The sequence below is a fragment of the Talpa occidentalis genome, unplaced genomic scaffold, assembly GCF_014898055.3.
Source record: "Talpa occidentalis isolate TD23 unplaced genomic scaffold, MPIMG_talOcc4v2.1 talOcc4.5, whole genome shotgun sequence".
Taxonomy (NCBI): domain Eukaryota; kingdom Metazoa; phylum Chordata; class Mammalia; order Eulipotyphla; family Talpidae; genus Talpa; species Talpa occidentalis.
This window is the reverse complement of record NW_023604861.1, coordinates 69201749-69227615: the sequence shown is the minus strand read 5'-3', so window position 1 is coordinate 69227615 and position 25867 is coordinate 69201749. Positions and strand designations below refer to the sequence as shown.

At 40.1% G+C, this 25867-nt stretch overlaps 1 protein-coding gene across 1 annotated transcript in view; it reads left to right on the top strand.

The window, feature by feature from the left end:
• Nucleotides 1–1298: 1298 nt before the first annotated feature.
• The window catches only part of RTN4 (reticulon 4), a 69279-nt gene continuing 44710 nt past the window's right edge, over nt 1299–25867 (top strand). The window contains 7 exon segments of the mRNA XM_037527415.2: nt 1299–1624; nt 1627–1848; nt 1851–1895; nt 18415–18471; nt 19140–20671; nt 20673–20961; nt 20964–21542. Coding sequence (XP_037383312.1) covers nt 1345–1624; nt 1627–1848; nt 1851–1895; nt 18415–18471; nt 19140–20671; nt 20673–20961; nt 20964–21542 — 3004 coding nt within the window. The 5' untranslated portion in view covers nt 1299–1344.

Here is a 25867-nt window from a genome sequence, read left to right as displayed (position 1 = left end):
GTGTGAGCAGCCAGAAGCAGGTTTTCCTTCTCCCTCTAGGGCCTTCAGATTAGGCATGCAGTGGGTATTTTTGGAAGCTGTTATCAGAAAGACAAAAGGCTCTAAACTTCCGAATGTTTGCATGTTCTGCAGTCATACTTTAAACTCTCCTGTTTTTGAAAAAGTGGAATGCAGGGGTCATGCACATCCTCACATAGCAAAGAAATGAGTATAGGGCTTCCTGACTCCCATGAGCCTGAATCATCTGAAATGTTGACTCATGCGCCTAAGGTGACTGAAATGCAAAGTCAATCAACTTTGCCATCCATCTGACGCCACTCTCCCGACCCTCCCCCTCTGGGTGACTCATCCTCTTATGGTGTGAGAGTCCAGTGGCAAGCAGATCCCAAAACCCTCCTGGGAAGAAGGGGAACCGACTTTCAAACGCTCTGCTCCATCCACTAGATCAGCTGGCTCAGCTGTTGTGCCTGCTACATCCAGGCTCTGCAGTTTAGACTGGGAGTGATCCTAAAACTGTCCAAAATAGTGTTTTTTCTTTTAAGGTGGTGATGACAGTAGTGATTCGGTGGTTTGGGGGATGAAGTTAGAATAAATGTAATCTTTTTTCAAACTCTTAAAATTTAATGTGTCCTTACATCCTTAAGGCCTTCATCACAGTCCGTTAGCAAGTACCTTTCTCCACTCACGGTTTTTTCCTTTCCTGGGAGGAAAGTTACTACCCTCAGTCCCCCGGGATAACGCCCTTCCGGCGGCGCGCCGGGAACCGCGCCCAACTCCCGGCGCAGGCCGCCCGCGCGCTGGTTTTCACCGCCATCCGCAGACCCAACCCCGCCACGGACCACGCCGAGCCCCCCAGCCGCTGCCGCTCCCGCTCCCGCTCCGGCTCCCACCTGGGGCGCGGGGTGGGGGCTCCCAACTCAAGCCCCGCCCATTGGAGCCCGCCCAGCCGGTGAGAGGGAGGAAGGGTAGAAAGCCCCGCCTACCGCTAGCTCTCTCTCTTTCCCGTTGGGCTGCCCGGCTGCCCGTCGTCGGTGTCCCGTCGCCGATTGGCTCGCTCCTCCCGCGCCAGTCTCGGCCTCTCCTCGCCGGGAGGGTGTCACGCCAACTGGGCGGGGAGCGCGCGGCCTCTCTCCTCGCGCCTGGGCGGCGGCGGGACGAGGACGGGCGGGCGGCGCATCGCGGGCGCGGAGGCAGGAGCAGCCTCATTGTTCCGGGCGTCGTCGCCGCTGCAGGTCCTCGCTCGCTCGGCGCTGCCCCTCGCGGCCCCCAGCCCCCACGCTCCCCGCGGCCCGGGGAGACGCGCCCCGGCGGCAGCCGCGCCGCAGCATCCTCTCCCCCGCCGCCATGGAGGACGCGCTCCAGGCGCCTGTGGTGTCCTCGTCCGCGGACAGCCCGCCCCGGCCCGAGCCCCCGTTCAAGTACCAGTTCGTGAAGGAGCCTGAGGAGGACGAGGACGACGACGAGGACGAGGACGAGGACGAGGACCTGGAGGAGCTGGAAGTGCTGGAGAGGAAGCCCGCCGCCGGGCTGTCTGCCGCCCCGGTGCCCGCGGCCCCCGCCCCCGCCGCCGGCGCGCCCCTGCTGGACTTCGGCCACGACTTCGTGCCCCCGGCGCCCCGGGGCCCCTGCCGGCCGCGCCTCCCGCCGCCCCGGAGCGCCCGCCCTCCTGGGACCCGAGCCCCGCGCCGTCGGCCGTGCTGGCGCCGTCCCTCCCGGCCGCGCCCGCGCCCGCCCCGCTGCCCGAGGACGACGAGCCTCCGGCCCGGCCGCCCCCGCCGCCCCCTGCCGGCGCGAGCCCCCAGGCCGAGCCCGCGTGGACCCCGCCCGCCCCGGCCCCTGCCGCGCCCCCTCCACTCCGGCCGCGCCCAAGCGCAAGGGCTCCTCGGGCTCCGTGGGTGAGTGCGCCCCCCGCCCCCGCCCCCTGTCCCCTCGTGTGCGCGAGTCCCGGCGCCGCGGGCGGAGCCTCCTCCCCGAGGGGCTTTGTTCCCGGACCTCGGCGCCCAGGCGCCCCCCCTGGCGGGAGGCGCGGAGAGCAGGGTGGGGCGCCGGGGAAACCCGAGCTTGTTCCTCATTGTCTGCCTGGTTTTGGGGAACACGTGTACCCCGCCGGCCCCGGGTTCTGCCTTCCGGTCCCGGGACCCCGGCGTCGGGACGGCGAGGCGCGCGGCCCACGGCTGCCAGGTGCGTGTCGAGGACACCGCGCTGACTTGGTGGCAGACGGAGGATGCACAGGCCTGGCGCCCTCATCTTTTGGGCGAGGCTTTTGTGTACTCTTCTGGGGTGCCCCTGGGGAAGCGGCCCTGCCTAGCTTCTAGTCCGCTGCGTTCCTCCCGCGCCCCCTTCCTGCCTTGGGGGGGGTCTCCCTCCCCCTGCCCCCCTGCGCGGGTGGGGAGCTGGTCAAGTGGAAAATGTCCACATTGACCCAACTGCAGCGGAGGGACAGCGCCTCCAGTGGCGTGGCGCGCGGAGAATTTGGAAGAATCCTGGCCAAGTCTTGCCACCGCCCATCTTAATCCGGGCTGTGATGTGGCGACTCCCCACCAGCTCAACCCAGCCCAGGCTTTTGGAATCTGGGCTTCGCGTTCTGACCCGGCCTCAGTTCTTCTACCAGTCTCAGCTGCGGGGGAGCTGACTTGGCGTGAGAGCACAGGTTTTAGCCTCTTAATGCAGCATAATGGAATCTTGGGGGGAGAAAAAGAGAAGGTTGCTAATTCTTTAAAGGAGGGGTAATCTGTGGATTCCTTGCTTGGAATAAGCCAGTTGAATTTGTGGGAGATTTGCCGTGAGAGTTAATGAACTATTTCGAGATAGACATTTTTATATATTGGTTAGAACTATTATTTCTTAAAAGTGATGGTCCAGGTCTACAGACAGATCTGCATGGTCTGTAGTTTTCATTATTACTAATTCTTGGGTACATTATTTAATTACCCTTTTCATCTTTTAACTTTGCTTATTTTGGAAGCGAAAAAAAATTGTTAGGCATCTTATTAGACAAATTATTAGCAAATGGGTGATTGCTTTTGAGACAGTGTCCTACTAGCTGTAGGACCTTTCTTTATGTATAAAAGGTCAAGAATCAGGTGGTATAACTGCCTGCCGAGAAATCTTAATAGCTTTATAGGATTTTTAAAATGGTTCATTTTTTAGAAAATGAGCCTGAGATCACAAAGGATTTTTTCCCTTCAGTTCACTCCTGCCAATTGTGTTGTGTCAGTATAGCAGTTTGTTCTTGAAGTGCCCCAAAGCATTATTCAAAACACTAATCACCACACTAAAGAGACTAGGAGTTGAGGAGTGACTCAGCTTTCTCATTTTCTGAATCAAAAAGACAAATTTGCGAGAAACTGAGGGAAGGGTAAAAAACAAACCAATAGAAACTTGCAAGCAGGAAATTTCATGATTAACCAAAGCACACTAACTTGTAATCTCATTTTCCTGCATGGGAACAGAGAGAAGAGGTCTGTTTGAACATTAGTGATTCAGAAGGTGACAGCATTCTCTTGGAATTTTGACTTCTGGAATACTAAATTTGGAAGATAAAGAAGAAGAAAATATTGCCTACTTAGGGGCTCTATGGTTCCCTAATTCTGTATTGGTGATACCTATCTAAAACTGTAGTTCTTTAGAAATGCTGGAAAATTGTGATTAAGGCCAAGAATAGTTAAACTGATTTAGTAAGACTAGATAATCTTAATAGTGTGTATATTCATTCAGCTGATTGTTGAATACCTACTAAGAGACAGGTACAGTTCTGTGAGCACATAACAATAATCAAGACACGTGTGCTCCCCCTTGGGTGGACTACAAATGATGAGAACATAAGTGAGGAACCCAGAATAGTGGAAAATAAACAGGAAGGTGGCATGGAAATAGGAACAGGAAAATGACTGGCATGTAGAGAGGCCTTTTTAGGTAGGGTGGTACTGAGAAAGACCTTTCTGAGGAGGAGAGATTTGAGCTGCAGAGACCAAATTTCCCAAAACTCCTAGGGGGCAAAATACTTGAGGCAGGAGTTAGCTTTGTGTGTTTGAGAATCTGATCTGAAGACAATTGAGAAAAAAATTAGGGGAGAGTGGAGGATGGCGAGGAGAGCTTCACTTAGGTCATTTGGGCTTTCCTGCAGTCCATGGCAAGAAGTTTGACTTTGTAAAAAACCTTATTTTAGAGATATGCTCCTTAAATAATCACATTGGAGCAAAAATACAAGTTTGAAGATTTAGAGGAGCTGATAAAACTGATGTGTGTTGAGACAAAGGAGGTGAGAAATCTACAAAGAGTGGCTAAAACATACTAGCATGACTGGAAAGAGGGTTTAGGTTACTGAGTGTGGTAGATCCTTGACACTTTTGTATTCAGTTGTGCAGTACTGTTTACACTCTCTCGGAGGAAAATGTTAACTTCTTAATTCACTTGTTAAGTTGTAATTTTGCTGTTTGCTTTTGTGTTTGCTGCATCCCTATTGCCTTGCAGTCACTGAAACTTCTCTGCTTGATGACCTTTTTTTCACAGAAGCATTTGACTTTGAGTTGAAAAGGTGGTTGAAGTTTGAGATGATGCAAGGGAAAGTTACAGAAATTGAGTTGAGAGAATACAAACATTAAGGATGGCATTGAGCTTGACCCTTTGACATGTTCTGAACCAGTGTTCATTAGATTGGAAATGTATGATGTATTTGGATTCTGAAGGGTATTGAATGCCAAGTTAAGGAACTAGGGTTTTATCCTGTTTCTATCCCTGCTCTGCCACCCAGTTGCCCTAGCTTTTGATAATTTATATTATGAAGCCAAAAATGTTTCCAAAACAAAGTTTTATTTCATTTTTCACCACTCTCCTGAATTATTGCTTTAGGCATTAGGAAAGCCGTTGGTGATTATTGAACTGCATCATGAAAGCATTCTTAGGAAAATGGATTGGGGACAATGTTCAAGATAGTTTGGAAAGAAAAATGGATATCTATTAAGAAAGCTTTTGTAGTAGTTCTGAAATAGGTAAATACAGCCTCAGCTAGTTCATTACTAGTTACTAGTTCATGGAAAAGGGTGGAATATTAAGAGACTATATTGGGCCTCCCCGGTGGCACAGCGGTTGACCGTTGGGTTGCAAAGCTGCCCACAGCCTGGGTTCGATCCCCGGCTGCTCCCCGGCCACTGGAGGAGGGTCCCACATGGCGCACAGACCTCTCCTGCCGCCCGCTGCTCCCCTCAGTAGTGTACTTCGGTCCTTCTGCCTGTTCTGCCCCCTGCTCTGGCTCTGGTGAATTCTCTCACCCTCCCGCACTTCTGACTGTACCCAGTGCTTGTATAAATAAATAAATAAATCTTTTTTTTTTTTTTTTTAAAAAAAAAGACTTTACAGGGGGAAAAAAAAAAGACTGTAAGGTATGATTTCTTTGAAAGAAGAATTGATAGAACTTTAAGGTTATATATATGTAAATACAAAGAATATTGGTGCTTATTAAATCATTTTCAGGGACTACCCAAAGTAGCTGATGGCAAGGAAAATTTTATCGAGTGTTGCCCAAAGTATAGGTTATAGCCTGGGGATTAAAATTTAGTCTTTTATGAAGTCATTATATCATCATTTACATTGGCATAGGAACATATATTAGAAATGTTAGAAGATTTTGATATGATAAATCATTTGAAGTATCAGTTCTTAATGTAAAGTCAGAGTAAACTATGATGCGATACTCCCAGGAAGTGGATGCTGCTAAAGAAAGATGTCCTGTATCCATCCCCCCTTCTTCCATTCTTATTTAGAAAATAACAAGGAGTAGAATTTATAGATTCTGAATAATTTATCTTAAGGCATTTCTAATTTTCTGACTAGGAATAAAAGTTGGGAACAAATGGTAGGTTCCTGAATAGGTGAAATATGATTTAGATTGACTTCTAGGAAGTGCCAGTGTCAAATTTATAACAAGCTTTTAACAAATTTTAGAAACAGCTCTTTCAAATCTTTAAATGAGTTGTGGATGTATATTAAAACTTTGAGAAACATGTAATCATGTGGAATAAAAGCATCTTATTTTAGTGCTGTTATCAGTTAAATTTGGAAGGCTTGTATAAAACATTTCTAAAAGTAATGCAAGACTCCAATTTAAGTGGTACATTTTAAGGATACTTTCCTAGCCCAGGATAACAGAACCTGCCAAATGGATTTTTCTTGTGCTTCTCTGATTAAGTAAGTAGAAGTAAATGTTGCATATGCACTATTCTTATAGCACATTCTTTGAAACTTTTTGTTCCTGTTTCTAAATATAGACCAAGGCAGTCAGTCCCTCTGGGGATTAAAGCACAAGAGATGGGAAGTGTAAAGGCAGAACCATAAATCATCAGCAGTGTTTAAGTGGGTTAATGTGACCTTTGTGACTAGCTGGTGTAGGACATAGGCATACAAAATGGTGGGACCCAACTTGACTGATTTTGAGGTCTTCTCAGATCAGTGGCCACATCATTCTTTTCAACTTTGAAGGAGGAGTTGATAATCATACTTAAGCTTCTAGAATTTTGTTTCTTGGAGTTGTGATTATTTTTAAGTTGCTTTACATACCTACAAGATAAAATGGATATACCTTTTTTCTTTTATTCTCTTAGTGCTGGATCATTAGGTTGTTTCTTGGCTTTTTCTGTTACAAATACTACTACTTTCAGGAGTACGTGCTGGTATATGTATTATAAAATAAATTCATGAAAGTACTGGTTCACAGGGTATGCACATTTAAAATGTTGATACATGGGCCTCCCTGGTGGCGCAGTGGTTGAGCACTGGGTTGCAAAGCTGCCCACAGCCTCTGCAGCACCGGTTCCATCCCTGGCTGCTTCCCGGCCACTGGAGGAGGGTCCCGCATGGCCCGAAGACCTCTCCTGCCTCCTGCTGCTCCCCTACAGCAGTGTACTTCGGTCCTTCTGCCTGCTCTGCTCCCCGCTCTGGCTCTCGTGAATTCTCTCATCCTCCCGCGCTTCTGACTGTACCCAGTGCTTGTATAATAAATAAATCTTTAAAAAATAAAATAAAATGTTGATACGTGATGCCACATTGTACTAGGAAGTGAGATTTCAGCCTAATGTGTTAAAGTGTCCCTGGTAAATTGTTTATAGCAAATTTTTAAAATTTACATTTCAGAGTTTTTTAATAGGTTTGGGTACCCATAATTTTTTTCTCATTCCAGCTTTTGCTTATTTTGTGTTTTTGTTCTTATAGCTGTGGGAGCATTTGATCTATTGTAAGGAAATTAGCCTTCTGTCTTAATTTTTTTTCCCAATTTGTTATTTGTATTTGACCTTTGTGGGGGTATTTTCTTTCTTTTTGGCAGAAATTTTTATGTAGTCAAATTTACCATTTTCTTTTAGGGTTTTGAGTCAGAGTTCTGTTTCATTTTAGAAAGGTCTTCTGTAAGGTTGTAAAAAATTCTCCCATGTTTTTTGCTAATACTTTCAAGATTTTTATGATTTAATTTTAACATTTAATTCTTAAATTCTTTGGTAGCTTATTTTGTTTGAGAGAGTGAAGTAGTGATACATTTTTGTCACATGATTTCCTATTTGTCCCAACACCATTTATTGAATCATCTATCTTTACTATCTTAAATGCCAATTTTGCCATATACTTGTAGTAAGGGTAAACTGTTTTCTGCTTTTCTTGTTTTTTTGTCTGATGCGTACGTGCCAAGTGTTTAAACTGCTCTAACTTTTATTATTTTTTTTTAAGATTTTTATTTTTATTTTATACAAGAACTGGGGTACAGGTCAGATGCGCGGAAGGGTGAGAGGATTCACCAGAGACAGAACGGGGAACAGAACAGGCAGACTGACGAAATGCACTGCTGAGGGGAGCAGCGGGCGTGACAGGAGAGGTCTGTCATGCCATGTGGGACCCTCGCTGGCTGGCCAGAATCGAACCGGCACTGCAGAGGCTGCGGGACAGCTTCACAGCGTGATGCTCAACTGCCTGTGCCACCAGGGAAGGCCTAAACTGCTCAAACTTAAATAGCAATAAAATCCCAGCTGGTAGGGTATTTCCAGAATTATTTTATCTGGCTACCTATATATACATAATTTTCTATCTGAGTTTATTTATCTAGTTCCCTCTCTCTTTATTGGAATTGTAATGGGTTACATTTATGAATTTAGGGGAGAATTAATGTTAGTAATGGCATATGTATCAATATTATCTTTTTAGTAGTCTGAGTCATTTACTTAGGTGACCCTCCAGTTACAAAAAACACTTTCTTTAATGAGTGGAATTGTTACCACAGAGGAAGAAAGCTTTTAAAGTTATTTTCAAACAGCTTTGCAGTTGCCTGATTATATTTGTGTTTCCTTGGAAATTTAATATTAAAAAAAATTAGCTTCTCATATAAAACCAGGTTTAGTACTGAAAATGGAGACAAAAGATAAGTAGTGGGGCTTGTAGCATATAAGGGAAAAACAAATCCCTAGTTGCAAAGGGTTTTCTGTTCTTAAATAAAAAGTAGAGGTATCTTGTACATTAAGAATAGTCACATATTTACCTACTTCTCAATTGCTTTTGTGAAAAGAGAACCATTCCTGGCTCCAGGTTGGTTTGTATGTTTTTTCCCCTCATCTTTATAACTAATTGACTCATAAACTTGACTAATTGGAAGATAACAGTATTAATTTATTTGTGTCAGTGTTTTTGAAAGCTCTAGGGAAAGTTGACCTAGTGTTGAAGTTTTTAAGCTGCCGAAGTCTTTAATCATAGAAAAAAGGAATTTCTTTTTAAAATTTCTGTTCTTTTTCTAAGGTTATTAAATATGCCTAAACGTATATATGAATTCCATTCTTGGAACTTCAGAACTTCTTAGTCTCACCTAATATCATCATTAAATTATAGAAAAATTGATTTTTCTATTCTGATATTTTAATTGGGTATAAAAATTCGAAATAGTATGTAAAAATTGTTAGTTGCTTTTGCTTGTAGGTGAATTATAAAAATCAGAATTTAAAAGGTCAAGTAAATACTTCATTATGTTATTTTCTTATAGACCGTCCATACTACACGCATAGATTTGCATTTAAAGCTGAAGATACCATGTATGAACAAGGGCTGTAAAGCTACCACCTACCTCCATACGCTCTCATTTACTCACTTATCTTCCACCAAACTTTTTGTTGTCCATCTTACTAAAAATGTTAGTGAAACATTTTGCAGGACCTCTTTAAGTTCAGAATTAACATAATCAAACATTCATTTTTATAGTTTGCTGAAAGGGGTAAACAGTGATTGCTTCAACATAATAGAATTTGGGTATGTTTACATAACCTTATCTTTTATGTTTTGGAGAAATTTAAAGTTATTTTTGCTTTTTGTTATGGAAAATTTCTACAATAAAAGAAGATAGAGCATTAATGAAACTTCTTTTAGCCATCACTGAGTCCCAGCCACTGGTAACTCATGCTCAATTCCAATCCCACACCCTCATAGATATTTTATTATGTATCTTAAAATATAGCCACAATACTCCTAATTAAATATTTCCCTAACGAGTTTAACAATATCAAAATCCAGCCAATGTTTTCATTTCATGTTATTTAGTGAATGCCACAAATGGTCTTTTTAAAAATGATTTTAAGATTAGAATCCAAGTAAGGTTCACGTATTACAATGGATTATTTGTTTCATAAGTGACTTTATGGGTTTCTATTGGTTGCCTGTGAATGTACACTGATATTTGTTGATGAGTGCTCTTAGGATTTTTTTATTTTACTGTTTTTGCTGAGATAAATTTACATTGCCATTTATCTAAAGCATTCTACAGTTTCAGTGCAATCCTTATCAGGGTTCCAATGGTATTCTTCAAAGAAATAAAACAAAAATTGCTGAAATTCATATGAATCCACAAAAGACCCTGAATAGTCAAAAGCAGTTCTGACGAAAGAGGAAGAGTAGTGGTATCACAATCCCAGATTTCAAACTATGTTATAAAACTATAGTGTTCAAAATACTGTGATACTGGAACAAAAATAGACACACACCAATGGAGTACAGTTGAGAGTCCAGAAATAAACCTGCACATCTATGGAATAGCTAATCGACAACAAAGGAGCTCAGCTTATACATCGGAGACAGGAGAGTCCATTCCACAAATGGTGCTGGGAAAACTGGGCAGCCACATGCGAAAGAATGAAACTACATCACCATCTCACACCTTACGCAACAGTTAGCTCAAAGTGGATTAAAGACATGGATGTAAGACCCAAAACAATAAAATACATTGAGGAAAACATAGATAGCCAAACACTTCATGACATTGACCTCAGTGATGTTTGTGGATTCACCTCCGGTGGCAAGAGAAACAAAAGTAAATATAAACAGTTGGAACCACATCAAACTAAAAAAATTCTGTGTTGTGAAATAAACTATAAAACAAAAAGACATGCAACTGAATGGGAAAAATATTAGCATGTCATATATGTGACAAAGGGCTAATATCCAAGATATAGAAAGAATTTATACAACTTAACAGAAAGAAAAGAACCCAATCAAAAAAATGAGCAGAAGAGTTAGACACGTCTCCACAGAAGACATCTGTATTGCAAGCAGGCACATGAAAAAATGCTCATCATTTATCAGGGAAATGCAAATCAAAACAATGATGAGATACCACCCCATACCTCTGAGAATGGCTCATACCTAAAAAACCAGAAACAAATATTTGAGAGGATGTGGAGGAAAAGAAAAACCCTCATACACTCTTGATGGGAATGTAGAGTGGACCAGCCCCTATGAAACACAATATGGAGGTTTCCCAAAATATTAAACATAGATGTTATCCATCAATTACATTCTTAGATATCTACCCAGAGGATGCAACAGCACTAATTAGAAGGGCTGTAGAAGGGCATTAATTAGAAGGGCACTCCTTTGTTCATTGCAGCATTATTTACATTAGTCAGGCTATGTAAACAACCTAAGTGCACAAGGACAGGAGTGGATTAGAAAAATGTGGCATATATATACCATAGAATACTACTCATTTGTGAAAATAAATAGTTCTTCCTCTTTGTGACAACTTAAATGGAACTAGAGGGGATGCTGCTAAGTGAAATAAGTCAGAAAGGAAAAAAAAAAAAAACACCACATGGTAACACTTAATATGTGGAATACAGAGAAATGAAATAAAGTGTCAGACAGAACCAACTAATGATAAACCCAAGAAATCTGGAGGTGGAATTGAGACTTAAAGATGAGGAGGGGGCATGATCGACTATGGTGGAAGATTATGGGATCCCTGGGTGGTGGGTATAGTGTGGTGACATGCATCTGAAGACATGTACTCTTAAGTCTCTGAATCACATGTGATAGTGTAAACCAGTGTTCCCTCAGTAAAAAAATTACATACACTAGAACGCAAAAATCTTACGTTTTAATTTTTTTCTGCACAAATGCATTCACTCATTTAATCTACACTGCTGTCAAAATATGGAACATTGCCATCATCTCAGGAAAGCCCCTTGAACCTTTAGTAGTCAATTCATTTCAGTTCTTGTTATTTCCTATCTATAAAACCTTAACTCCAAGCTACCACTCTTCTGATTTCTTTCACCATAGATCAGTTTTGTTGTTATAGAGCCTCATTTGAATGGAAATATACAGTATGTATCTTTTTGTGCCTGGTTTCTGTGCTTTTGAGATTTATCAGTTATATTGCAGGTAGCAGTAATTTCTTTTTACTTCTTAATAGTATTCAATGATAAGGATATATCCCAAATTGGGCATGCAAATTGGTGCAGGCATTTTGGAAAACAGTAAAGTTCCTCAAAAAATCAAAGATAAAGCTACCATATGATCCATTAATCCCACTTCTGTGTATTTACTTGAAGGACATGAAAACACTTATTTGAAAAAAATTGTATGTGCACCTGTGTTCATTGCAGCACTTTTTGCAGTAGCTAAGTCGCTGGAACAACCCAAATAACTGATGATGAAGAATGGGTTAAGAAGATGTAGTATAGGGATCTCCCTGGTGGTGCAGTGGGTTGACCACAGCACCGTGAAGCTGTCTACCACCTCTGTGGTATGGATTCAATTCCTGGCCGGCCAGGGAGAGACCTACATGGTGCTGCAGACCTCTCCTGCTTGCCTGCTGCTCCCCTCAGCAGTGTTTTCGGCCACCTGCCTGTTCTGCTCCCCACTCTGTATCTGGTGAATTCTCTCACCATCCTGTGCCTCTGGCCTGTACCCCAGCTCTTGTATAAAGAAATAAATCTTTAAAGAAAAAACATTTGGTATATATAGAGAATGGGATACTACTCAGTCATAAAAAGGAGGAAATTTTGCCACTTGTGACAACATGGATGGACCTTGAAGGAATTAAGTGTAAAGGTGTAAACACAAAATCCATATGATTTCACTCTTTTGTAATCTAAAGAATAAAAACAAACCCTTACACTGATGACAAAATGTTGATTACTGGGGGGAAGAAAGGAGTAGGGCATAGCTTGATGGTGGATGGTAAATGGACATCTGATGATATAAAATGATATAAAATGATATATAAAATGATATAAAGTGATATAAAATACACAATTGCTGAAGGGAGAAAATGCACCCTAAATCTATATAGTGTGGTAAACTAATGTAACCTCAATAAAAAGCAAAAAAGGAAATGCGGTAATTACTCACTTATTAGTGGATATTTTGATTATTTTAAATTTATGCCTATTTTGATCAGAAGAATGCAATGAACATTCTTACATAGGTTTTCACCTCTTGGATAACTAAGAATGGAATAGCTGGGTGGTGGGGTAGGTATAAGTTACCTTCACAAAAATTGCTAAATGTGCTCCAAAGTGGTTCTGTTTCCATTAGCAGTATTTGAGAATTCTGGTAATTGCACATTCAGTCTTTTTTGTTTTGGTGGGTATGTAGACAGAGCGAGGAGCAGAACAGGCAGACCAAAGACATTGCTGAGGGAAGCAGCGGGTGAGGCAGGAGAGGTCTGCCACGCCGTGTGGGTATCTCCTTGGCCGGCTGGGAATCAAACCGGTGCTGCAGAGGCTGCGGCCAGTTCCACAGTGCTGTGCTCAACCCTCTGCGCCACCGGGAGGCCCTATATTGTGTTTTATTCATACTGATTTGTATTTGCTCTTAATGTATTCTGGATAAAAGTATTTTGTCAGTTAAATGTATTATGAATATATTCTAACTTGTAACTTGCCTGTTGATTTTGCTGATGGTTTTTTTGATAAGTATGATTTCCTAATTTTGTCATTATCAGTTTTTTTCTACCATGGTTAGTGCTTTCTGTGTGCTAAGACACTTGCTTACTCCAAGACTGTGATGATTTGTGTGTTTTCTTCTAGAATTGTTTAGTTTTAGCTTTCAAATCTGTGATCCATATTGAATTAATTTTTGTCTGTGGAAGAGTTGCAGATATAGATATCCAGTTGTCCCCGTGCAATTTCTTTGGGGGGAGGAAAGACCATTTGTTTTTCTCTGTTGAATTGCTCTGGTGCTTTTGTTGAAATCAGTTGACCATGTAAGTGTGTCAGCTTATGTATATCTATTTTGTATCGATCTATATATGTCCATCATTAAGCCAATACCAAACTGTTCTGTTTACTATAGTTTTTTTTTTTTTAATTTATTTAAACAAGCACTGAGTACAGTCAGAAGCATGGGAGGGTGAGAGAATTCACCAGAGCCAGAGCGGGGAACATAACAGGCAGACCGATGAAGTACACTGCTGAGGGGAGCAGTGGGTGCAGCAGGAGAGGTTTGCGGCAGGAGAGGTCTGCGCACCATGTGGGACCCTTGCAGGTGGCCAGGGATCGAACTGGTGCTGCATAGGCTGCGGGCAGCTGTGCAGCCCAGCGCTTAACCGCTGCACAACCAGGGGATGCCCTGTTTACTATAGTTTTAACATCAAACAAATTCCTAGCAGTATAAATGAACAGTAGAAATGATTCTAGAATGTATATAGAAATACAAACTACCTAGGAAGGGAAAAACAATTTTGAAAAAGACAATAAAACTTGGATTAGTCAGACTACTAAATGCTAAGACTCTGATAAAGACTTTGATAAAAGTCAAAGACTTTGATAAGACTTTGATAAGACTGATAAAGTGCTAAGACTAAGACTTTGATAAAAGTGAAAGACTTTGATAAAGTCTTAGCATTCAATAGTCTGACTAATCCAAGTTTTATTGTCTTTTTCAAAATTGTTTTTCTCTTTCTAGGTACTTTGTATTTTCTATATACATTCTAGAATCATTTCTACTGTTCATTCATACTGCTAGGAATTTTATTGGGATTACTTTGAGTTTAGAAAGCAATGTGGGGAAAATTGATATCTTAGAGTTTGAGGTTTTGCCTTATAATAAGCTAAGTTAGCCTGCCATAGTTTTATGTATGCTGCCAGAAGACACAGGTGCCTGGGTGTGATCAAAGGATTTTATTACTCAGAGCCAGAATGCTACCATCATTTTCTTTCATGGGTTTCCTGAGTCCCGTTTCCATAGGTCAGTGTGGAGAGGGCCAGGTAACACTTAGACTTGCCATGGATTGTGAGAGGAACCTTGAGCTTAGAGAAATGGAATCTTATATTGCCTGATAAGCATTCCTGCTTGTTGCTTAAGAGGAAGGTGCTATCTATCTCCAAGACTGTTTGCTCTATAAACATCTTTGAAGAGATAGTCCAGAATAAAACTTATCAGCGTTCAGTCCCTCTACTAGCTTGCTGTGCAAAAACACAAACAACTGGTAGAGAATTTTTCCTGATACAGTACTCCTGATTATGAAACAGTTTACTCATTTGTCAGTCAGAATTTTTTAATAGAATAAGGATGACTAATCTAAAATTAGTAATTTCTTTAAAAACAGGGAAGGTAGTTTTAGCCTTAGAATATGGTAGCTATGATACATTAGTATCGATCAAAATTTTCTTTTATAACACTCTTAATTGTGCTTATTTTTAAATTCTAAATTCTAAATAGGGAAGTTTTTAGAAAGTAGGTACTACTGAATGGTTAAAAAAGTATGGGCTTATAAATTCTCAGGATGCAAATCTTAGATCTATTACTTTTCAACTTTATGACTCTGAGAAAAACAATTTAGCATTTTTATTTCTCTCTTTCCTCATCTGTGAAATGAGGATAATATCTGCACTTACTGCATGGTGTTATGTATTGAAAGAACATCTGCAGTAAAATGTGCCTGGTCAGCATTAATACCCATATAAATGTTATATTATGAAGTAGAGCAATTAGTTAAATATTTCAGATAATTATGGGATATTTGTTAGGTAACAGTTTCTCTTGTTTCAGTACATCAAACTTTAGGGGCTGATAAAGTAAGATTTCACACCAGTTGCACTTATGCATAATCATCCCTCAGAGATAAGAATGCATGTGCTTGTCTGGCTTGCTAGTTGTGGACTCAGGGCAAGTTGTTTTTTTTTTTCTTTTCACCTTCCTCATAACATTTTGAGGTAGGTACTATTATTATCCTTATTTATAAATGAACAAATGGCACTAACTAATAACTTTCTCAGGGTTAAAGTGTAAGTGATGGGTCTGGGATTTGAACCCAGCAGTCTGATCCATGATCTATGATTAGTGTAGGAGCCAGAGGAACTCTTCCCTTGAAGGCTGAATAGTTTTTTCTTAAGTGCTTTTAGAAATCCAGTATCTGCTGGTACCCTCAGCAGTGTATTTCAGTCAATCTGCCTGTTCTGCTCCCCGCTCTCTCTGTCTCTGGTGAATCTTCTCAACTCCTCCCCCCTCCCACGCCTGACCTATACCCCCAGTGCGTGGCTGCATAAATAAAATCTTTAAAAAAAAAAAGAAATCCAGTATTTGTTTTATGTTTAATTGTAGATTGCATCTCACTTTACAAAATGAAGGTTAAAAAATTTTGTTTTGAAATTTACTTCACTAGAATAGTTGAAGTACCGATTTTAAAATTTTCTCACTTGGTCAAATGCCAGGAATATAGATTTTACTGTAAGAGATATTCTGGTATTAGGTAGGAATAAGGATACATTAAAGTAATACTTGAAATTTTGGACACAATGTTAGATATAGTTTATTTTTGCTCTAATTATAACAGTAACACATGTTTCTAGTTCATTTTTAAGTAGACTGGCCTCTGAGCTGGTTGCTTTTAACTGTATTCCTAGATGAAAAAGACAGCCATTTTGTAAAGAATTTGTTTTTAGTTAGATGGAGCAGCTTTGGCTCTGCTCTTTGACCCCCAGATCTCACTTTTATGTGTGATTGTAATCATTATTTTATACAAAGGAATTTTCAGCTTTCCCATTTTACAAATGAGAAACTGTATAACTTAACTGCAATCAATTACATAACTTGTTACCGCTGAAAAGTGTGTATACATTATGTATGTTTTATAAAACCTCATAAAGCATTATGTCTTACTGGTTTGGATGAGCGGGCCATAGAACATACTGTTTTAGGGTATAGAATTCCCTTTGAAACACATATATGGATTTTCCTTTACCCCATCCATCTAAGTACTCTTTAGGTATGACATCATGCCCAGTAAGGTTTTATCTAAAATTTATATGACATCATAAATTTAAGTTTCCTTCTTATCAGAGGGAAAACACTGCTGAAGGCAGTCATATTTGTGGGAGCTATATGTTTCATTTTTTTTCTGTTGGTCAGCCTTGTCTTATTGTCTTTCCAGATAGAAGTGTCCAAATTTATCAGGTTTTCTTCACTAAAGGAATACCATCCTGTCGTCTTTTAGATTATTTCAAATTGTCTTTTGCTAAAGATCTTTCTAATATAAACCATAGATGTTTGTTTAGCTCAGGATCCCCTAATTGCAGATAAAAGTTGGCAGTGGTTAGGTTGGTAGACCAATATATAGTGTATTGTTGGCTTGGGCTGCCATACCAGAATACCATAGATTGGGTATCTTAAGCAACAGAAATTTATTTCTCACAGTTCTGGAGGCTGGGAAACCTAAAATCAAGGTTCTAGAAAGGTAGCTTTCATTCAGAGCCTTCTTCTCTTGGCTGCCATTTTACTGTGTGCTCACCTGACATCTGAGTGTGTGTACACATGCACTTGCTCATCTGTGTTCACATGCAGGAGGCCTGTCGCACAGGCAAGCTCTTTTGTCTTAGAAGGGTACTAATCTTAGAAGATCATGGTCCCACCCTCATGAACTCTTAAAACCCTAGCTTCCTCCCTAAAGGCCCTGCTTCCAAATACCATCATATTGAAGGTTAGGGCTTCAAAATAGGAATTTTGTGGGCACAAATACTCAGTTCACAACATATAACATACTGTGGTTAAGAAATGGGCTCTGGAGTTAAATCGCCTGAGTCCCACTAGTTGTCTGTTAGTTACTTACCTATTTTGTAAAGAAACTGTTAAATGGGGAATATTGACAACAACTCTTAAAATAGGTTTGTAAGGGATAAAATGAGTTTTCTTGCATGTAAGACATTTGGAATAACAAGTAACCCTCAATATTAACAAGACATGATAGCAATGATATTCCTAATGGTAATTAGTATTTTCTGTGTAATTTGGACAGTGGCACATAAGACCTTGTCTAAAAAAAATAAATGTACAATTCTTTTTTCTTTAAAACTAGACAATCTGGAATGTAAAAGAAAATGCATGAATCTCTGAAAGTGTTCTGCATTTTTTAAAAAGAATTATTCCTTTATTGTAAGATATTTTTATTTTATTTATTTTTGCATAGAATAACTGGGGTGTAGGCGAGGGGTGCAGGGACTGAGAGGATTCACCAGAGACAGAGTGGGGAACAAGACAGGCAGATCTACTGAAATATACTGCCAACTGGAGCAGCAGCTTGCAAAACAGGAGAGGTCTACTACCCCATATAGGTTGGCTCCCTGGCCAGGGATCGAGCTCATGCTGCTTTGCAGTGGGAGGGCCTTCACTGTGGTAGTGCTGACACTTAATCCCTAGGCCACCAAGGAGGCCCAAGCGTTCTGCATTTTTAACATGTCAGTAAAAAGAAATTAAAAGTTCTGATTAATTTTTTTCAGATGCATCTTTTATATTGTTGACTGGAATAGGACTGGATAATTTACCTATCTGAAAAAATGAGTAAAAGTTTTGAATGTAGCATGTTAAATTAGAGGAATAGTATCTTAAGGCCATGGAATTTAGTTCATAAAGTTTCTTGAAAAATGATAGATTTATGAATATGTTTAAAGCTGTAGAAACTAGAAGGACACGGGTGTGCACTGTGGATATATTAAACTTTATAGTATATTAAACTTAATCTGAATTCATGGTACTATTTTCCTATTCATCTTGGCCTTTTCTCGGTAGATACAGTTTTATGTTATCTCATTGCAAACTGAACCTGTGCTTGCTGCTCTTTAGTCTCCTTCCAACTCTCTTTATTTCTGCTGAGGTTATATTCTATTTGTTTTTCAGATGAGACACTTTTTGCTCTTCCTGCTGCATCTGAGTCTGTGATACACTCCTCTGCAGGCAAGTTCTTTCTGCTAGCCTTTTATCCTCTGTGTGTTCTAGCTTTAACTCTAGCTTTGTTAACTGTAGAGAGTAGTTTGAATTTACTAAATATTAGTATTGGTTCTAAGAATGTTTGTCTACTGAAAAACCTGAAATTTACATTTTAGATGCTATATCCAAGAGAGAAATGGGTAGAACCTGTAATAATCAAAATTATGTAAGGAATTCTTAGACCCTTGATACACGTATTTAAATATTGACTTCCTCCTCTTGGTACAGTTAATTTGTTTATAGTGTAAAGCTTTCTTGTAATGAATGCTTGTCTATGGCATTTAATTATCCAATGCCACTTCTTTTTATTACTGCCAAACTCTTCTCTTAAATTTTCTTTCCTTCCTCTCAAAGATGAGTTAAAAGTAGTTTTTCTCAGTTGATTTTGAGACTTGATCTGTGCCTTTGTGTAGCATATAATCCACCTCTGTAGCTGTGCACAGGTTTTATTGACAGAACTTTAAATTTTTTCAGTAATGATTCAAAGTCTACTTGGTTGTTTATGAAATGTTAACTAACATTTAATTCTAGTTAACAGTCAGTTACTAAAACGCTATTTTGAATCTATCATAAAACTTGCATTAACTCTGAGAACACTGGCATTCTCTAACTTTCCTTTCTGTCCATGGTCACAGAAAAAATTATGGACATGAAGGAGCAGCCAGGTAACACTGTTTCCACTGGTCAAGAGGATTTCCCATCTCTCCTGCTTGAAACTGCTGCTTCTCTTCCTTCTCTATCTCCCTTCTCAGCTGCTTCTTTTAAAGAACAGGAATACCTTGGTAATTTATCAGCAGTATTACCCACCAAAGGAACACATCAAGAAACTTCAAATGAAGCTTTTAAAGCATTCTCAGAGAAGGCAAAAAATCCATTTGTAGACAAAGATGTAACAGAATTTTCAGAATTGGAATACTCAGAAATGGGATCATCATTCAGTGGCTCTCAAAAGGTAGAATCTGCCATAATAGCAGACCCTAGGGAAGAGATAATTGTGAAGAGTAAAGATGAAGAAGATGATTTAGTTAGTAATAACATCCTTCATAATCAACAAGTCTTACCTGTAGCCCTGACTAAATCAGTTAAAGAGGAGGACAAAATTGTGTCTCCAGAAAAAACAAAGGACAGTTTTAATGTAAAGGGAATTAGAGCAGAAGCTCCTTTGAGGGAATATGCAGACTTCAAACCATTTGAACAAGTATGGGAAATAAAAGAGACTTATAAGGAAAATAGTGATGTGTTGGCTTCTGGAGGTAATATAGAGGGCAAGTTAGAAAGTAAAATGTATGAGAAATGTTTTGCAGGTAACCTTGAGCAAATGAGTCATGGAAAAGATAGCGAAAGCAGTAATGATGATACCTCTTTTCCCAGTACACCAGAAGCTATAAAGGATGGTTCGGGAGCATATATCACATGTGCTCCCTTTAACCCAGCTGCAACTGAAAGAATGTCAACAAATATTTTTCCTTTGTTGGAGGACCGTGCTTCAGAAAACAAGACAGATGAAAAAAAAATAGAGGAGAAGAAGGCCCAAATTATAACGGAGAAGAATACTAGCACCAAAACATCAAATCCTTTCCTTGTAGCAACCCAGGATGCTGAGACAACAGATTATGTCACAACAGATAATTTATCAAAGGTGTCTGGTGGGGAAGTAGTGGCAAATATGCCTGAAGGCCTAACCCCAGATTTAGTACAGGAAGCTTGTGAAAGTGAATTGAATGAAGTGACAGGTACAAAGGTTGCTTTTGAAACAAAAATGGACTTGGTTCAGACATCAGAAACTTTGCAGGAGTCACTATACCCCGTAGCACAGCTTTGCCCATCATTTGAAGAATCTGAAGCTACTCCTTCACCAGTTTTGCCTGACATTGTTATGGAAGCACCATTAAATTCCATCGTTCCTAGTGCTGGTGCTTCTGCAGTGCAGCCCAGTTCATCACCTTTAGAAGCTCCTCTTATAGTTAATTATGAAAACATGAAACTTGAGCCTGAAAATCCACCCCCTTATGAAGAGGCCATGAATGTATCACTAAAAAAAGTATCAGGAATAATAAAGGAAGGAACTAAAGAGCCTGAAGGTGCTCAAGAAACAGAAACTCCTTATATATCTATTGCTTGTGATTTGATTAAAGAGACAAAACTCACTACTGAACCAATGCCAGATTTTTTCTAATTATTCAGAAATAGCAAAAGTTGCACAGCCTGTGCCTGATCATTCTGAGCTAGTTGAAGATTCCTCACCTGATTCTGAACCAGTTGACTTATTTAGTGATGACTCAATATCTGACGTTCCCCCCAAACAAGATGAAGCTGTGATACTTGTGAAAGAAAGTCTCATTGAAACATCTCAGTCAATCAGCAAACAGGAAAGTAAGGAAAGATTCAGTGCTTCACCACTTCCTGAGGTGGGAAAGCCATATTTAGAATCATTTCAGCCTAATTTAGATACCACAAAAGTACCTTATCACCTGATGAAGTTTCAACATTGACCCAAAAGGAGAAAATTCCTTTGCAGATGGAGGAACTCAATACTGCAGTTTATTCAAATGATGGCTTATTTATTTCTAAGGAAGCAAAAATAAGAGAGAGTGAAACATTTTCAGATTCATCCCCAATTGAGATTATAGACGAATTCCCTACATTTGTCAGTTCTAAAACTGATTTTTCTCCTCAGATAGTCAGGGAATACAGTGACCTAGAAGTATCCCACAAAAGTGAAAAAGCTAATGTCCAGGATGGAGCTGAGTCATTGCCTTGCTCACATTTACCCCATACTCTTTCTTTCAAGAATGCACAACCTAAAGATGAAGATGAAGTCTGTGTCTCAGATAAATTTTCCAAAGAGAGGCCTGATACTTCAAAGGTGTCCTTACTGCCTCCAAATATTCCTGCTTTGCCCACTCAAACAGAGATAGGCAGTATAGTTAAACCCAAAGTTCTTTTGAAAGAAGCTGAGAAAAAACTTCCTCCTGATACAGAAAAGGAGAAAAGATCACCATCTGCTATATTTTCAGCAGAGCTGAGTAAAACTTCAGGTAATCAGTCCATACATTATTTTGTGCTTCTTAACACTATTTTTCCTTATCATGTGACATTCTACTACATTTTGTGTAGTATATTGCATTTATCATATCTAATATAGCACATTGGTAAGAATTCTTTTCTACTGTCTTGTTTGAAGGTTTTAGTATTTTTTCTATCTTGCTTGCAATCACCACTCATCCTTGATTTTAACTTTTTCATGCAATTACCCAATGGTCGTTTTTACATTGCACCATGGAATTAGAATTTTTTTTTTTTAGCTAGAATTGGCTCAGTGTCTATTTCTTTTCACTTGCTTTAGTGTTTCTTGATAGCGTGAAGAGCAAGAGCATTAAAAAATAGACATTTCCTGGTTTTCCCAGAAATATTTCATTTAACATTTTTAATGAAAGAGCATTTCTCTAACATTTCTAATATTTCAATATAATGTAGTGCTTTCCAGTGATAGGTATAACTTAACATAAAAAAAATTGAGTAGTAGACATTTTGTTGAAAAGTGTTAATTATGAACTGATGTATGTACTCATTCTCATTTTTTGGTCTTGACTCTACATTTTCCCAATACTTGGTTTGTGTGAAGTGATTTGAACATGTGTTTTTAATTTAACATTCTAATTTAGCTTTTTTCCCTCCATAAAAATATCTAGTGATTATTGTGTATTTACTGTGTTAGTTATTGGAGGAGGGTGACATTTACTGGTAGCGAGACCAGTTAGAGATTATTACTATAATTTAAGAAAGAGATTAACATTAAGGCGGTGGGATGAGCATGGAGACATCGGACTTAGTATTTGATTGAAGATGGACACGAACGAGAAGGGAAGGACTTAGACATGACTACACGGACCCTGCATTGTTGGTCTGCACAATTACCTTAGATGACAATCACCTGAAATCAGGACTAAGGTAACATGAAAGAATACATGCTTAAGAAGTGGAGATAGAAACTTCAATTTTGATTATGTTTTTATTAAGGTACCTATGAGACATCCAAAAGTGATGGATGTGAGAGACTTTGATTATATTTGCCCTAAGTTGAGAAATAGTAATGGAAACCACAGTCTTCAACTAGGTGGAGCCAAGAGAAGATTCGATGGTGGAAGAATTTGTTCAACATTATCAAATATTAGAGAGATCAGTTAAGAATTGTGAATTTGTGGAAAAAATGAGGGAAGGAATTGGCTTGACAGTGGCAAGTAGTGTGAATTGGGCAGTGCTAGGGTTGAGTAAATAGGACTTGAGCAAATGGATAATAAATGTTGACAATTTCTAAGTAGTTTGATAATGTGGAGAAGGTGGTGTTTGCATGTGCAAGGGAGTGTGTGAGGTTAAGGAACAACTTTTTCTTAAGGATGTCTAGTAGAAAGTCCAAGAGGAGATGATATGAGACTCAGGTAGAGGATTTAGAAAGAAAGATTTTGAAGGACTTTGTAGTGAAAGGTGAGCAAAGGTTGTAGTGAAAGGAGAGTAGAATAAAGGTGTTGCTAGGATTTTGTAGCTGGAAGGTGAAATTGTTGGATATGTTTATTCTTTAGAGTAGTATATTAGGTTATTTGCTGAGAGTAACTGAAACATGCTTGGGTGAAAGAGGCCTGAAATGTCTTCTAATTAGAGAAACAAATACATTTGCATTTAGAGTTGAAGAGGTGGTCTGTGTGTGCTGATGGGGTGAGGCCAAAGTCTGGATATGGATTCAGAGAAGGCAAATTCAAGGTTGTGTGTTACTAGATGGACCCATTGCTGTAGTCAATGGAAGTGGGGATAATAGTAAGAGAGTAGATTGAAATAATGGATTGTGACATGTAAGTTGAAGATTGTAAAGAGAGAAAAGGGAGTTGGTAAGAGTAGAAAGTCAGCTTGAGGACCAAATGAGATCTAAGAACCAAGAGTAATGAGAATAAAAATAAGAACACCAAAACGATAGGATGCTGTGGTCTAAGTAGGATTGTGTCTGTGCTTGTGTGTTAGATGTTGAATTTGGAATTCCATAATGATCATGAGACAAGGACTAAAGTGGGAAAGTTGCTGGAGGTGAAGTCAAGTAAACCGTGAAGCTAAGATGTTGGATTGTTCTTTCACATGGTATTAAAGTCGTGATGATGGCAGGATGATGGCAGGACTTGGGTGACAAGAAAGATTAGGAGCTAGGAACAAGAGTCTTTTTCATATAGGGTAGTGAGGCAACTGGCAGAATGGTAGATGGGAGCAATAAGGAAGGACAGAGTATGGATGTCTGGATGACTGCGACTGTTGCCCCAAACCTCTGAAATAATAGTCTGGGTTGAGGTATTTGAGAATACATATCCCCTATTTAGAGAATTCCATAGGGAAGGCGGTTTGAAGAATTAGATTTGGTAGCAATTTTCAGTGAAGAAGTTGAAGGTTAGGGGAGATGGTTCACAGTGGAGTTGGGATTTCCAACAGCACAGTAAAATGGTTTAGGAGAGAGAAAACAAGAGAAGCCCAGAGCAGCGTAATGATAGTGTGGGTGAAGACCAACGTAAAGCAGGGAGGTGTTATAACAGTCTCTAACGTCTAACTGTGTCTACCCCCAACACTCCCTCCTTGATGCTGATGGTCTTCTAGTAGATGCGGGCACTCAGGTATTATGATGCCTTGTTTTGATTTAAGTAAAGAAATGAGAGCAGTGCTTAGAATGCTGAGTAGGGATGGTTGAAGAAGGAAGTATAAACAATGTTCGCGTTTTTTCTTTAGAGAATAGTTACTAATGCCTTTTCAGAATAAAGATGTCATGTACAAGAGATCATATGGTATGTCTTTTTCTGACTGACTTAACATAGTATCCTTAAGGCCCATCCATATCCCAAATGGCAGGATTTCTTCTTTTTTTTTTCCCCCAGATTTTTTTTTTAATTTATACAATAGCTGGGGTACAGGCAAGAGGCACGGGAGGGTGAGAGGATTCACTGGCACAGAACAGGCAGACAGACTGAAAGCACTGCTGAGGGGAGCAGCGGGCGCGACAGGAGAGGTCTGCTGCGCCATGTGGAAATCTCCCTGGCTGGCTGGGAATCGAACCTGTGCTGCATAGGGTGTGGACAGCTTCACAGCGCTGTGCTCAATAAAATTGAGCACAACCTGCTGCGCCACTGGGGAGGCCCAGGATTTCATTTTTTATAGCTGAATAATGTTTCATTTCATATATATAAAATTTTACTCTCTGTGTGTGAAGTTTCACTCATTTTCTGTACCCATTAATCCATCGGTGAACACTTAGGTTGCTTGTGTACCTGGGCTATCGTAAATAATGCTGTCATAGGGAATGCATATATATCTTTTTGAGTTACTGTTTTGTTTTGTTTTTGATAAATACCCAGAATTGGAATTGTTGAATCACTTGGTAATTCTATTTTTGTTTTTTTAAAGATTTTTATTTATTTATTTACACAAGAACCAGGGTACAGGCCAGATTCGCGGGAGGGTGAGAGGATTCACCAGAGACAGAGTGGTGAACAGAACAGGCAGACTGGGCCTCCCCTGGTGGCGCAGCGGTTGAGCGCTGGGCTGCGAAGCTGCCCGCAGCCTCTGCAGCACGGGTTCGATCCCCGGTTCGTCAGTCTGCCTGTTCTGTTCTCCACTCTGGCTCTGATGAATTCCCTCACCTTCCTGCGCTTCTGACTGTACCCAGTGCTTGTATAAATAAATAAATCTAAAAAAAAAAAAAAAAAAAAAAGAACAGGCAGACTGACTGGAATACACTGCTGGGGGGAGCAGTGGGCGAGACAGGAGAGGTCTGCCACACCATGTGGGACCCTTGCTGGCCAGCCGGGATCGAACCGGCACTGCAGAGGCTGTGGACAGCTTCACAGCGCTGCGCTCAACTGCCTGCGCCACCAGGGGAGGCCCTCTATTTTTATTTTTTTGAGGAACTTATATACTATATTTTATAGTGACTGCATCAGTCTACATTCCCACGAACAATGTACAAAGGTTCCCTTTCTCCACATTCATGCAAATATCTGTTATCTCTTGTGTTTTTGATAATGGCCATTTTACCATGTGTGAGGCAATATCTCGTCGTGGTTGATTTATGTTTTTTCCTGATGATTAGAGGGATGTTGAGAATCTCTTTATGTATCTTTATCTCTTTAGCCATCTGTATGTCTTCTTTGGAAAAATAATTTATGTTCTTTAATTTTTAAAAAAATTCTGTGGCTAAAGATTTATTCTTTGGTATCCTCATGGCTTCCATTTTTGCTTACAGTATTACTATTGGTACTTTCCTCACTTTCTACTCATTAAAAAATGAAACAACAAAGGTATAAGAAAACATCCTAATAATTGTATAAATTTGTCT